Below are 13,866 nucleotides of genomic sequence, written 5' to 3'. Positions count from 1 at the left end.
ACATACATACATACATACATACATACATACATAAATAATTTCTCACCTAAAATTTTCATCAACTGTCAGAGGAAACATTAAATAACTTATCATAACTATCAAGGAATGTCTTATTTTTTTTATTATTATTATTATTAACAAAGGTTAATGATTTGTGAAGTGAATTAAATTCAATTAAAAAATGAGGAAAGGTTGGTTTGGAGGCTGAAAATTTTTGTTTATGAATAAAATATTTACCCAATAAAATAAAAAAATTAACTAAATATTGGAGACATTTGTCCTTATTTTCATAATAACAAATAATATCTTTCAGAGAAAAACAGTATGACATGTTAACTTGGGTGAAGATATGAGAACAAAGGTTAGACCAAAATTGCTTTGTGACATTATATTTAAAAAAAAAAATGGTTTAAAGTTTTATCAGCATGTCCACAAAAAACACAGGAGTTATCCACATCCTTGAATTTTGAAATGAAAGAGTTGACAGGATATATCTTGTGAAGAATTTTGAAATGAATTTCTTTTACTTTGTTATGGATGCAGTATTTGTGAGATAAAAGCCATGTTTTTTTCCCAGTCTATGTCCTCGAAATAAGAGCGCCAATAAAATTTTCCTCGTGGAGAAAACCTATTTTTATTTTGAAAAATTTCTCTTATATGTTGTTTCTTATATAGTCTAATCCGCTTCATACTCATCGATTACGTTTTGCAGTTTTTATTGTTTCTCTTATATACCTGCAGGTGGCAGTATAACGCAGAAATCAGCCAGAACTGCAGTTAATATCGGTCTGAACTAGAAGGCTAACACTTTAGCTGCAGCTAGCACTGGATTGGCGCGGATGCTTACCGATTACGCTATGCTAGCTAACTGCTAACAACTGGACACTTGCCATCCGAAACGGACTAAATACATAACGACATTTTTGGAATGTAATTTGCCGTGATTCTTAAAAACCTATGCTACGTGTAGAAGTCTACCAGCCCGTCAGAAGGTTGATAGGGCTGAAACTTGTTGGATGACTGCCCTCAAATATTAGCTAAAGGGCCTTGAATCCACGGTGCTTGAGTGAACGTCAGTCCGGTGTTACTGCAGGACTTACAGAGGGAGCATCCAGCTACAAGCTAACTTGTGACACGCGTTTATACTCTTTGACATATTCACTGCTCCAAAACCCTCCTGAATATGTCACACACCGGACCCCCTCCTCGGTGGAGGAACTGTCCCCGAAGAGGACAGCCTGTGGCAGGTAAGAGCATAAACACAAACAGACACATTAGCTAGCTTTAGCGTTAGCCTGGTTAGCCTAGTGCAACTCATGTGTATCTGTCGCACTTCATGCACACATGTTTACCGTCTCTAAATGGTTATAATTGTAATTTTAATAGTTTTTCATATGCTCCGATAAAACAAGTATTTACCACCCAACTATTTCGAGTCATCTTTCAGTCTTTAAACATTGCTATGTTAGCATCAACAGTGCTGTCTCATAAATGAATGGATGGTTGGTGTGGATTTAGATTGAACCACTTAACATCAGAATGCTAAATTGTTTCAAGAATTCCCAGTGTTTATAAGAAACGAAGTCAAACGAGAGCATTTTAGCGTTAATTCTTTTGTTAATATCTGTAAGAGAGTGTGGTTTTAGCGGATATGCGCTGGTGAGCATTTTGGCACCTGTAGCTAACACGTCGCCAACTTCAAGCAGACCTGCCAAATTTGACTTAAACACACACGATTTAAATATGAAGAGTGTTTGTGTTATGTGTTGTGTTGTATTTGACGAGAATAAATGGAGAAATACAGTGGAAAAGAGTTGATCGAGTTGGCTAGCTTGTCACTGCATCACGTGTCAAAACAAATAAGTGTGTACTGCTGAGTTGTGTAGTGGCCGTCATCCGGCTTCATACATTTGATTGGAACTTTACGTATTTATTGTGGATCAGCGCAGGGGTACATGTGTTATTCCAGTGCATAAGTAAATACTATGTAGACAGTTGCTGGGTTATATTGGATATAATGCCAAGTTTGTATGTTATTTCATGCGTGATTCAGATCATTAAAAGGCCTATCTGTTGAATTTCTACCTTTAAAAATTAGAATATTTAATAAGAAAAATACCTGGAAGTATCATTACAGTGTTTGTAATAGAGTTCTGAGGTTATGCCAAAGACACCTATGTATTGCATTGCAGATACAGTATATGAACTGAATCTACCTAAGTCACAGTCCGATGGATTAATGTGACCATTAGAGGAACCAGTGAGCCAATCTGCTTGTCTCATGGTGAAGAAAACTAACTACCACCACTGGATGTTTGACTAAAGCATCACTTTGATGAAGATTGGATGTGAACCGCTGAAAAACAACATTAAGAGTCAAAGAAAATGACAAGCGTGAGAAGCACTGTTTGTTGTCTTAACCTCTGGACACAGCTCTAAATGAAAAGAAATGGAATTTGATGCTGAAGTCAGTGTTTTTTGTACACGGTTTATGAAGGTATAAAGTTATTATCTTTGCTAACTTGTCCTTTTGTTGTTGATCCATGGCTCAGACTAAACCAGAGTGTAAATGTGTGAGTGAATGAATAATGGATCCACTGTATGCACTTTGAGTATGCGTTCATAGAAAAGGACTATATAAATGTAATTCATTATTATTATTATTATTATTATTATTATTATTATTATTATTATTATTAATAATAATAATAATAATAATAATAATAAACAGTGAACGTTCTTACCTTGTTTGAATGATTCCAAACAAATCTTTTGTGTAGCTACTGACAACAAATCGTACAGAAAATAGAGGTTGTACTGTAACCGTTTTCTCTCTAAAAACAACTATCATCTGACACAGCATGTGAACATTATAAGACACAGTGTTATTATGATTAACTGTCAAAATAAGCAGCTGGAATACTTTATTAAGAAGAAAATTTGACGATACCATAATACACATGTGTGTAAACAATGGGCTTTATATTTTATTCAGTGGGTGTTAGATACATAGTTTGGAAGTGCTGGTGGTTTTTGGTTGCCATAAGTATATTGTGTGATATGTAACATATCCCTGCTGTTGAGAGTGTGGAATATTAATAATATGTATTATGAAGTTACACGACACGGTGGTGCAGTGGATAGCACCCGTGCCTCACAGCAAGAAGGTCCTGGGTTTGATTCCAACACCAGTTGATGGGGGTGGGACCTTTCTGTGTGGGGTTTACATGCTCTCTGGGTTCTCTTCAGGTACTCCAGCTTCCTCCCACCATCCAAAGACATACACTGATAGGTTAATTGGTTAATCTAAATTGCCCATAGGTGTGAATGTTAGAGTGACTGTTTGTCTCTGTAAGTCTATGATGAACTGCAACACATCCAGGGTGTACCCCACTTTGGCCCATAACTTGCTGGGATAGGATCCAGTGACCACTGCGACCCTACAGAGGATAAATCGTATTCAGATAATGAATGAATGAATTATGAAGTTACTTTCTAAGTTTGTAATTTCAGTTAGAGTAATCAAATTGTGTCACTGGTGATAATGTTGTACAGTCTGTTGGATTACATTTTTTTTTTTTTTAACTATATTAATAATCAGTCAATTAATTAAGCTATAGATACCCTGTAGCTGTAGCTACTGAGGTTAAAGCAAAGCTGTAACTATGCCTTTCATCTGGTTGGACATTTTCACTTTTTGCTCTCTCATCCATAATTTGTTCTTTTCCAGGTAAATTCTTGCCAATGAAAACTATGTTGGGTCCCAAATATGATGAGCAAGTTGCAGAGGAGAACAGGTTTCACCCGAGCATGCTGTCAAACTACCTAAAAAGTCTGAAAGTGAGTATTCTGTGAAGACTGAGAATAATGTGTTAATTGACCCAGGGCTGCAATAAACTCTATCCCCCATAATTTCCTAAACCGTCAAATTACTAAAGATACACACATAAAAAAATGTGGAACATTGGGCATATCGCTACTTGAGAAAGAATTGTTTCTCATTCATGACTGTTCTTGTCAGCTCTAAACTGAATAATATTTAGATATGAAAAAATGTATTTTGTGACTTTTTTTGTCTTTCCTCAGGTAAAAATGGGTTTGCTTGTGGATTTGACAAACACCACTCGGTTTTATGAGCGCAGCGACATTGAAAAAGATGGCATAAAATACGTGAAACTTCAGTGTAAAGGGTACGAGTAAATTACTGATATTGTCATCATCTGTTATCCTCATCAATACTATGTACTGGCAACATAACACACGCCACTTCTTGTCTGACTGTTACTGTTGTATTTGTTTTAGCCATGGAGAATGCCCTTCGAAAGAGACGACTACAATGTTCATCAGGCTCTGTGAACATTTCATGGAGAAGAATCCTACAGAACTTATAGGTAAAACCACTTTTAAACATCTTTGTTTAAATGTTTATGTGTTTATTTTTGTAGACAAAATTCAATGTCGTTACATCTTGTAGTGTCTGAGTGGTATTTAGCTTGAATGTTGGTTTTGTGATTTTTCTTTGCTTTTTGACACCGTATAGTTCAAGTTCAAGTATTCCACTAAGTACTCGTTAACATGCATAAATACATGATCTAGTGAGTGAGAGAAGGTTATTTGTTTTAACTTTTTCAGAAGTGGTTGAACTAATACCTTTTTCCAAGACACTGTACATTTATACTTGAATGTTGGCCACTGTATATTACCTTATGTCTCCACTAGAGGGCATCCTGACTCTAAAGTTGTATAGGTGCAAATGCCAGGGTGCTTGTTTTATATGTGTACCCGCATGTACGTGTGTTACATAAATATGTTTTATTAGTATTTTTTCAGAAAGCAATTTAAATATTCATATCGTGAATCACATTAGACAGCTTTCTATTACATCTGGTCCTCTACTGATGGTTACAGAATAACCGCTGTAAGTTAATGCCCTATACGTACTCAGCTGTCACTCTCAGATGTATGTAGCACATTTCCACATTTACTTTTATATTATTGTCCAGCCAACACCCTTGTAAAGACGAATGCCTGAAGCAAAGCATACACGTGACTAGTTTGTTGTTTTTATGTATTAGCTGGTTATATAAGTACGTAGGAGTTTTACATAAAAATAATTTTAGTTTAAGGGCAAAAGCTGTGTTGATATGCCTTTAGGCTGGTTCTTATTTTTGTTGTACAAAGGATGCTGGAGTGTGAATTCTATTATTACCTATAGTATTTTGCATGGCTGAAAAATGAACTGAATATCAATATGTTAATGTCCTTGTGGTATGTATTTATTCTGAAACAGCTATTCAAGGAACTCTATAACACATTTCAAACAGTGACTTTAATTGACATGGTTCATATAACATTATTCCCTCTTATTTTATTGATTGTTATTCTCTATTATAATACTTCCGCACTGTCATTTATGTTGTGTTTCTAGCTGAATAACATTGCCATGCCTTGTTTGTCTTGTTTCTACACATCTCACTGGTACTTGTCATTGTAAAAGCTGGGTTTGGAATAATAATTTGCTGTGACTCTTGTCGCCTCAGGGCAACCTGCGGGGACACAGCTAAGTACACATGGATGTTGAAGTTGCACTTTCATACGAGTGACAGCAGGGTGCTCTCTTATACCTTCCTCCCAGTGTTTTGTAATTCTGCTCCTATCTGCTCTTACTTACTAACTGCTTGAACATCCAAGCAGAATGTGTGAATGTCATCTCAGCGTTGTCCTCTCTTTAGCCAGCTGGTGATGAAGCTTTGTTGTCTCTGTGGTGCACATGTCGAAATTAGACATTTGGGCTGGTAAATGTGATCGCCATCCTCCATGCAGCTCGTTTCATCTTCATCAGCGTTGGCTTTGCCAGGCAAGCTTATGATGCAGGGGAAATTTGAGATTCAGATGGTTTTATTTTGTGTTGTTTTATTCCTGCTGTGCACCTGCTGAACAGTATTTGTTTGTGAGATTGCTGCCCTGATCCAAAATTAGGAGAATGTTTCTTTCTTTCTTTTACTCCAACACTTTCTTGAAACAAAATTGAGTGAGATCTTCACAGGGTTGCTTGTGCCTTTAGGCAGGCTTTTTCTTTTTTTCTGGAGTTTTGTTTGTCCCATTCAGTTAAATATAAAGACTACACATTTTCTCTGTTTTCCTTTTCCTGTGCCCTTTTCATCTACTCTCTACCTCCCTGGATGTTTTGTCAATCTGTGGATGTCGCCTGTGTACGCATAGGCTGGTGTTAGACTGATTTTTGATGTGTTTAAATGGCGAGACCCCCTTCTATACAGAGAGAGATCTGCTTGTAAGATTTTTCACTGATGCACCTTCTGAAAGTCAAAACATAGTCCATGTGTCACTTCATCTCAGCAAGAGCTTATGTTATTCATATCAGAAGGGAAAACACTGAATAAGATTGTACTAACCTGCCGAGTGGCCTCGTACACATTATGCTACATTAAGTTTTACGAGGAAAGATTCATTGAGTTTATCTAACAAACACATACAATTCAGTGTGGATGTAAATTTAAGTTGGCTTCTGATATTTTTTTTTTTCTTGTGTCTGTGCCTGTTTTTGCTCTCTCAAAGGTGTTCACTGCACGCATGGCTTCAATCGGACAGGCTTTCTGATATGTGCTTACCTGGTGGAAAAGATGGACTGGAGGTAAGGTCTTAGTTCGTGCAGTTTCATTTTACAATCTCCACACTGCGTGAGGTAGACGTCTTGCATGATAGCACAAACCATACAGGGAGCCCCCTGACCAGCGGGTGTCAGGATTCTGAGAAACTCCAGGTCCTGACAGTCTTTTTGGGTCGATAATTCTATCTCGTCCTCCTCTTGTGTGTATGTGATGTTGTGTGAACTTGCACTGTCAGTCCTAATCATCATTGGCTTCACAAAAGGCGCTTGTTGGTTAGTGACTGAGCTCACCACCCCAGGACACGACGGATAAATAATTTAAAGCATCTGAGCAAAGGAGGATGAGGATGTGTCTTTAGTCAGAGGTGGAGCAGCAGTCTTCGAAAGCAGAATCCCCAGAAGCTGCAGACATGTAGGCTGGATAAACCCTCCCACCTCCCACTATTTCCTGTGGATTAAATCTTCTGAGAACCACAGTCCCCAAACGGAGTCTTATGCCTTTAAAACTGGTACATGGAAGTTTTTTTTTGTAGCTGAAACCAGAGCTGCATTACAAAAACCAACCCTGTGATATGTATTACATTTGAAAATAATGAATCAAGTTAAAATATAGAAACCTATACTGCTGTACTGACACTTTATTACACTTGTGATATTGATATTAATTGCACACGTGGCTTCAATTGGATATAAGCTTGTACTACATTATACTACCAAGATGTCAAAAACTCAAGCATTTGGAATATTATTGGGTTGTCATGGCTGATGGTGTAGTTGCAAAGACTGAAATCTGTTTCACCATTCACTTGCAGAAAACACTGCGTCAGAACAGAAAGTGAGTGATAACTGATGTGTGTAAGCAAATTCCCTGTCAACAACATGACAGACATTAATTTTTCTGTCAGACAATGTTCATGTAAGTTGAGCAGGCCAATATAATCTCTTCAGACAAATCAGGACTTTTATTTTCCATCCATAATTTTCTTTTTTTTATGAGCTTTTGGTATCATTTATTTGAGGAGCTGTTTGTAGATCTTTTCATTTCTCTACAGAAGCCTGAATTTCTGCATCCAGAAATGTCAGGTCTTTTAAATTACATGTTGGCACTGTCTAGAGTGTATTTATTTATTCATTTGTTTATAGGTCTACAAATGGGTATATACATTTTTTATGGGCTGTGGCTGTAATTTATATCGTGAGATTATTACACAGTTTCCATTTTCATTTCAATATCAGATTTCCATATTGAGTATTTGCAAGTAATTCGTTCTGAAACATTGAATCCCCAAATCCAAATCCATTTGAGAGAATCCTCTTAATAGTATATCACCTATGGAGCGAAACCAATAAAGAAATGGACCATTTATGAAAAGGCACCTTGTCTTTATTTTCTTCTACTATCAGTATCGAGGCAGCTGTGGCTGCATTCGGCCAGGCTCGGGCCCCAGGGATCTACAAGGGAGACTATCTCAAAGAGCTTTTCCGTCGCTATGGTGATGAGGAGGACACGCCTCCTGCCCCTGCACTGCCTGAGTGGTGCTTTGATGATGATGAGGGGGACGTGGACGATGACGGCAACGCGGTCAGTCAAGAGTCGGGCCCAAGCTCCTCTGGGTCAGGACCGGGAAAACGAAAGAAAGAGAAGCTAAAACTGGTAAGACTCGAGCGGGGAAATGGACTGTTAAGTAGAAAATCCATTGGTTCCTCTCTGCACGACACAGCTATCATGCAGTGTAATGGAGTCTGTAGGCAGACCTTCTTTCACCCTCAAGTTCAGCTATATTTAATAATACGATTAATGCGATGCACAAATCAAGGGACCGTGCCACTTTTGCTCTCCTTAACTACTAGCAAAGGTATAATTTTGATCACAAAAAATGTTCCTGCTATCCTAATGCAAACCTGCAATTAGTGCTCTTTGGAGACATCAGACATGTTGCATTATCACCTTTCTTCTTGCAGCTCATATTTAGCTGTTGCTCTCATCCAGACAAGTTTATAGTAATTAGAACATTAAAGGAACCTTTAAGTCAAGTGATCTCTCCACCATCACAACTTATCAGTGCACGAGCTACAAAAATGCAGAAACACCTATGCTCATGCAGCAGAAAGCAAAGACATTAAAACCTAGAGGTGACAGAGTGGAAACATCTGTTCCAATTACAATGACACCAAAATAGAAACTGTAGAACAGTTATTTATCACTGTTATTACACAGGGCTTACTGAAAACCAGTATCAAAGCAAATCTAATAGTACCAAATGTAATACAGTAGAGGAGTCTACAGGAAAGAAGCCAGAGGAGAGAGCAGCAGTTCCAGCAGACTGCATTACTTGACTGTCATTAAGGAATACTGTCTCTTGGTAGGAATACTGTCTCTTGGTTGAGTGGCTTGCACCAGAGTCAGACTGGTGGGCGTCCACTTGGCTGTAAGAAAAGTCGTCAAACTTGATTTAAACACTTGGGACGTGAAGATTGAAAACACTACTCTGCCTTTTTTTTGTGCATATTACAAATTTGGGCTAATTAATAATAGGTTTCCTGATATAGTGCATAGTTAATACATCCTGAACTAAGATAGTGATGATGGATGGGTGGAAGAAAACGTAATGACACACAGAGATCTGAGTTGTGTTCATATGTAATTTTCAGATACAACAACTTCAAATCAATAGGAAAGAAGCAACAGAAAAGTGGAAAAAAGTGAACAAGACCAAGTTTCATATGTTATCCATGTGTCTGCGTGGGTTCTCTCCAGATACTCTGACCTCCTCCCACAGTCCAAAGACATCCACCTTAGTAGTTTATTTGGTTAGTCTAAATTTCCTGTAGGTGGGCTTTAGCCCCCTGCAACCCTCCAGGGGATTTAGCGGTTATGGAAAATCAAGGATCGGAAATGTTTCAATTTGTTCAGCTTGTGCTCCTTAAACATTCATAGCTTGAGACCAACCCTACCAAAAAAATGTGTTTGTTTTGTTTTTGCTTCCTCCATGTTTTAGCGCATCTGATTTTTTTATTTATTTTTTTTATTTTATTTATTTTTTTCTGCACACACACCCTACAACTCTGAACCACCACTTGGTGTCTGGTCCTTCCCACTCAGCTTATTTGAAAGAAGCAGGTGGGTTTTTTAAGCTCCTTTGGGCCAGTTTGTTTATTATTTTGTTTCTGCAGTGCAAAAGGAGAACCATTGAAACCACTGTCACTCCATCTTGTGTATATACTTAAGTTGTAACATTGATCAAGATTTGTTCACAATTTTTCTGGCATTTTACAGATTTAAGAAGTAATTTGTTATGCTGAAGTAATATGTTATTTCGGCATTTTGCTTTAAAAAGAATAAAAACAGGGCTGTATGCTTACTTTTTTAGGTGGTAGCGCTGGTGCTAGCAAGTCAAAAAATTTAGTAGGTAAATTAATTTGATACGGATCAGAAATTCTAACAATGTTGAACAACAATTAAACTGAGTCTTTAACCTTTATTTTACCTCCACCTGAACACAACAGGATGAATTTAAACATTTTTAAATATGAAAAATCAACAGTACTATGTTTTCAATGCGCATCAGTGAACAGTCTGTGCTGGGCTGAATTAGATATGGCTTATTGACAAGAAACAATTCTAATCAGTCCCATAATTCAAAATGGATTTCACTGAACAAAAATGTATAAAGTTCAGTTTGACTAAACAATATGCTTCACTGTGCTTGAAAACTTTGGGGCTTATACTGTTCGAAGGTTTGAGAGAGAGTGAGAGGGAGAGAGACGCACATCGCTCGTAAATTCAATCAGACAGATGGCGCCATACAAAGCCTACGAAACATTGCCTTTTTGGTCCGATCGAATACAAGCCAGGGGAAATCTTTTAACCACTGAGGGTTGAATCAATACATTTTTGTATCAGAGGAGACAGCCCGGTCCGATGGAGAAGCGATGTGTGAAGAAGATTCATCGTTAGACTCCGTAAATGCTGTAGTACTATTGTCCTCCAAACAACATCTTTTATCCCCGTTTTCAAGACATACTGAGGTAGAAACTACAGAACAATACCTCTTCATTTTGCTTGAGGCTTCTTCTTGTTCTTAGTTTTAATGTAAAAAAATAATACAAATGTCGGGGTTTCCCGGCACACATCATTGAATGCGGGAACGTTTACCCAGAAGTGTAGTTCTTTTGTATTCAGATTGGGAAGGACAGTACACACTTAGAACTACAACTCCCATGTAGCATTGTTCCAACAACTGATGAATAGGACAAGAGACAGTAATGTAGCCTAGTTTTCCCCACTATTTTAGATATGGTACCAGTGCAAATTCTTTGCACTTGTGCTAGTGGATGCCTATTTCTCTTTGCACAGAATGATTTTTAGTAGCAAATGCAACGGAAATTTTCGTACTGTACAGCCCTGAAAAATAAAATAAAATCAGCTGACGCGATAAATTAATCCATTATTCTCACCTGGCTAGGCATAAAGAAGTGAATGCACCATATATTGAAATGACTGAGGTTAAACTTGCACTAACACACTCCGCCTCTTTAGGAATTAAGGTGTGTGTGGGTGTAATATTTATGGCTACTGCTGAATTTTCCCTTCTCGCCACAGCCATAATTAGTCACAACATATCCACTAATGGTACTAGGGGGGTGACATACTTTAAATTATCATGCCACAGCTATTTCCGTTTAATTGGCATATATTTCCATATTATACCTGTTTCTATTAATCATCTGGCAAGAATGAGAGGAAAAGGGTCATGTCAAGTGAGAAATACCTGCAGTAAAGGAAAGGAGGTTAGCGTGGATTAATGACTGCTGGCTGGAAAGGAGTGGCACAGATATCTTCAGCTGTTCTGTCAAAGCAGATACGAGTTAATTTCTGCATTAAAAAGGAGAGCAGAGGTGGAGGTGTTGACGGACTGTGGAAAGGGTAGGCGTTAAGTCGAGTCCTGTTTCCCGGGAGCCGAAGCAGAAGAATAGGCTCTGCGAGGAGAACTCATAAAATGATTTGGGAGAACGGTTCTGAAAATGGAGAGGTCAAAATGAAAGCCATATTCATTATATTGCAACCCGCTGTCTCTGCATATTGGGATTTACAAAGCAAAGAAACAGCTGTGTGGAGAAGTGTCACCTGTGTAGGAGGAAACCGATAGTTCTTCCTATTCCTATCGAGTTTTTTTAACCCTCTGTTTTCTGTCTTTTTTTGCTGGCTAGGGTGCAGTATTCCTTGAAGGTGTCACGGTGAGAGGAGTCACGCAGATCACCACGCAACCAAAACTAGGAGAGGTCCAAAGAATGTGTCAGGAGATGACCGAGTGGGACAAGTAAGAGCCCCCCCCACTCCCCCTTCTAGGAATCGGTGTGCGTCTGTGTACATGTACAGTATGTGGGTGTTCTCTATTGTGCACAGACTGAGTCATTTGTCTTAAATCACTTTTTTCTCGATTTTGACACTTTTAGACAGCGGGTAGATGATTTTTTTTTTTGTTTCTTTTTAAAAACATGCACTTTCAGCTTGTTTAATGAAATAGTATGGAGTCAGCTGTACTGCCTTGTCACCTCACCGCTAAGGCAACAGTCCACGGAGCTATTTTCACTACCTGAATCTTACCCAGTTTTTTTTTTTTCTTTTTCTTTCCGCTAACTTTTTCTTACATTTCCTTATTATAGGTAGGGGTGTTAGACAATATCGGTTCTGCTATATATTGCGATATTTCATTTCACAATACTGTATTGATTTTAAAAAGTACTGTATCAATATTTTTAGGTATTTATTCAAATGCAGATATAGTGGAGGTTCATTTTTGTTTTTTGTTCTTCTTTATTGTTTATATCTTATTTATTATTATTTAACACTATTTTATTAAATAATGGGTATTTGAAGCATCCTAAAAGCACTTTTTACTGTCTGAAAGAGGCAGATGTTAGTTTCTTTGTTGGAATTGCACAAAAATAATGTTATAATGTTAGTTATGAACTAATAGAATATGAACATTTGAGCAGGATCTTTAACTGTAATGTCTGTTAAACATAATTTAAGTTTTAATAGAGGAAAATTTTGTGATATAGCACTAGATCCTGTTATGATCAAATAAAAATGTGTGTAGTATTTGTGCATATTTCTGATGTAATTCAATTCTTCCAGGAAATAATCATTTTAAAAAAGAAACAAACAAAAAAATTTCCTTTTTAACAGTATCATGATATATTGTATCGCCAGATTCTTGCCAATACACACCCCTAATTGTAGGCATAAATAGACAATGAACCAATTCACATGCACATTATTACTCCAAACATTATCTGTTTTCTAGAGTTATCAGATTATTGAGGTGATCGTATAAACGGCATAATCTGATATGCTTTATCAGATAACGGCAGTCATCTGATTCTGATTAATTGGATCAGGGCACCTGGATTTCTCCCCAAATACTCTAATGTCTTTGTACACATATACCTGTGAATCTGATTTCATTCTTTTACACCTGTACATGTGGAAAAATGGTTAAATCATAGAAAATAGAAGTGACATTATCAAATGTGACTGGAAGACAATAATAGGAAGTTTGAGTCCACCATCATTATTTACATACATGCTCTGAAAGAAATTTAATAAAGGACTGAAATTTCTCAACCAGGGTTTTTTGATTATCACATTTCTGAAGTGCATGTTAAAGTGTCAGATCTGATTATTACAATTATCGGATTACTCCCAGTTATTGGATTTTTATGGTCATGTAAACGGGCTCAGTGACTGCTGTTTTAGCCAAATTTCTGCCTTTTTCAACTCATATTTGGTTACTAGTTTGTCGTTATTTTTGAGTTTTCAACAGAACCAAGGTGCATATATTGCTGAAGGCTGCTATTTAATGATAAATAATAGCAAACGTATAAGTCCAGTGTGTACTCTTTTTTTCTCCCAGGTCTGGTTTTCCTGGCGCCCAGCCTGTGTCCATGGATCGACAAAACCTTCGTTTCTTGGAGCAGAATCCATACAAAGTCAGCTGGAAAGCGGATGGTACACGGTGAGTCAAATGTTATGGGTTTTCTTTACAGCGTCACACTTGTCCATGTGTTTCTGTACAGATATCTGCTTTTTATCCTTCATGGCACCGATCGGTTTCTCTTCCCATTCATGAGGCATAGTATGTGTAGGGCTGTGGACTGGAATTTTTTTCAAGCGTTGACTGAACTCTGACAAAGTATGAGATGTTTTCCTGCATTTACTATGCACATGCAAT

At 37.5% G+C, this 13,866-nt stretch overlaps 1 protein-coding gene across 2 annotated transcripts in view; it reads left to right on the top strand.

Moving 5' to 3' along the window:
- The first annotated feature begins 792 nt into the window (after positions 1–792).
- Positions 793–13,866, top strand: part of rngtt (RNA guanylyltransferase and 5'-phosphatase) — a 131,790-nt gene continuing 118,716 nt past the window's right edge. Inside the window, exons 1-8 of one of the 2 annotated variants that reach the window (XM_030128823.1) lie at positions 793–1,247; positions 3,731–3,840; positions 4,087–4,190; positions 4,303–4,391; positions 6,577–6,652; positions 8,033–8,282; positions 11,840–11,949; positions 13,549–13,650. In XM_030128823.1, coding sequence (XP_029984683.1) covers positions 1,184–1,247; positions 3,731–3,840; positions 4,087–4,190; positions 4,303–4,391; positions 6,577–6,652; positions 8,033–8,282; positions 11,840–11,949; positions 13,549–13,650 — 905 coding nt within the window. In that variant the 5' untranslated portion in view covers positions 793–1,183. The remainder of the gene's footprint in view (positions 1,248–3,730; positions 3,841–4,086; positions 4,191–4,302; positions 4,392–6,576; positions 6,653–8,032; positions 8,283–11,839; positions 11,950–13,548; positions 13,651–13,866) is intronic. The other variant, XM_030128822.1, reaches the window with a different exon arrangement.

The sequence above is a fragment of the Sphaeramia orbicularis genome, chromosome 24 (assembly GCF_902148855.1).
Source record: "Sphaeramia orbicularis chromosome 24, fSphaOr1.1, whole genome shotgun sequence".
NCBI classification, from domain to species: domain Eukaryota; kingdom Metazoa; phylum Chordata; class Actinopteri; order Kurtiformes; family Apogonidae; genus Sphaeramia; species Sphaeramia orbicularis.
The sequence above is the reverse complement of the archived record's forward strand: the minus strand, read 5'-3'. Positions and strand labels throughout refer to the sequence as shown.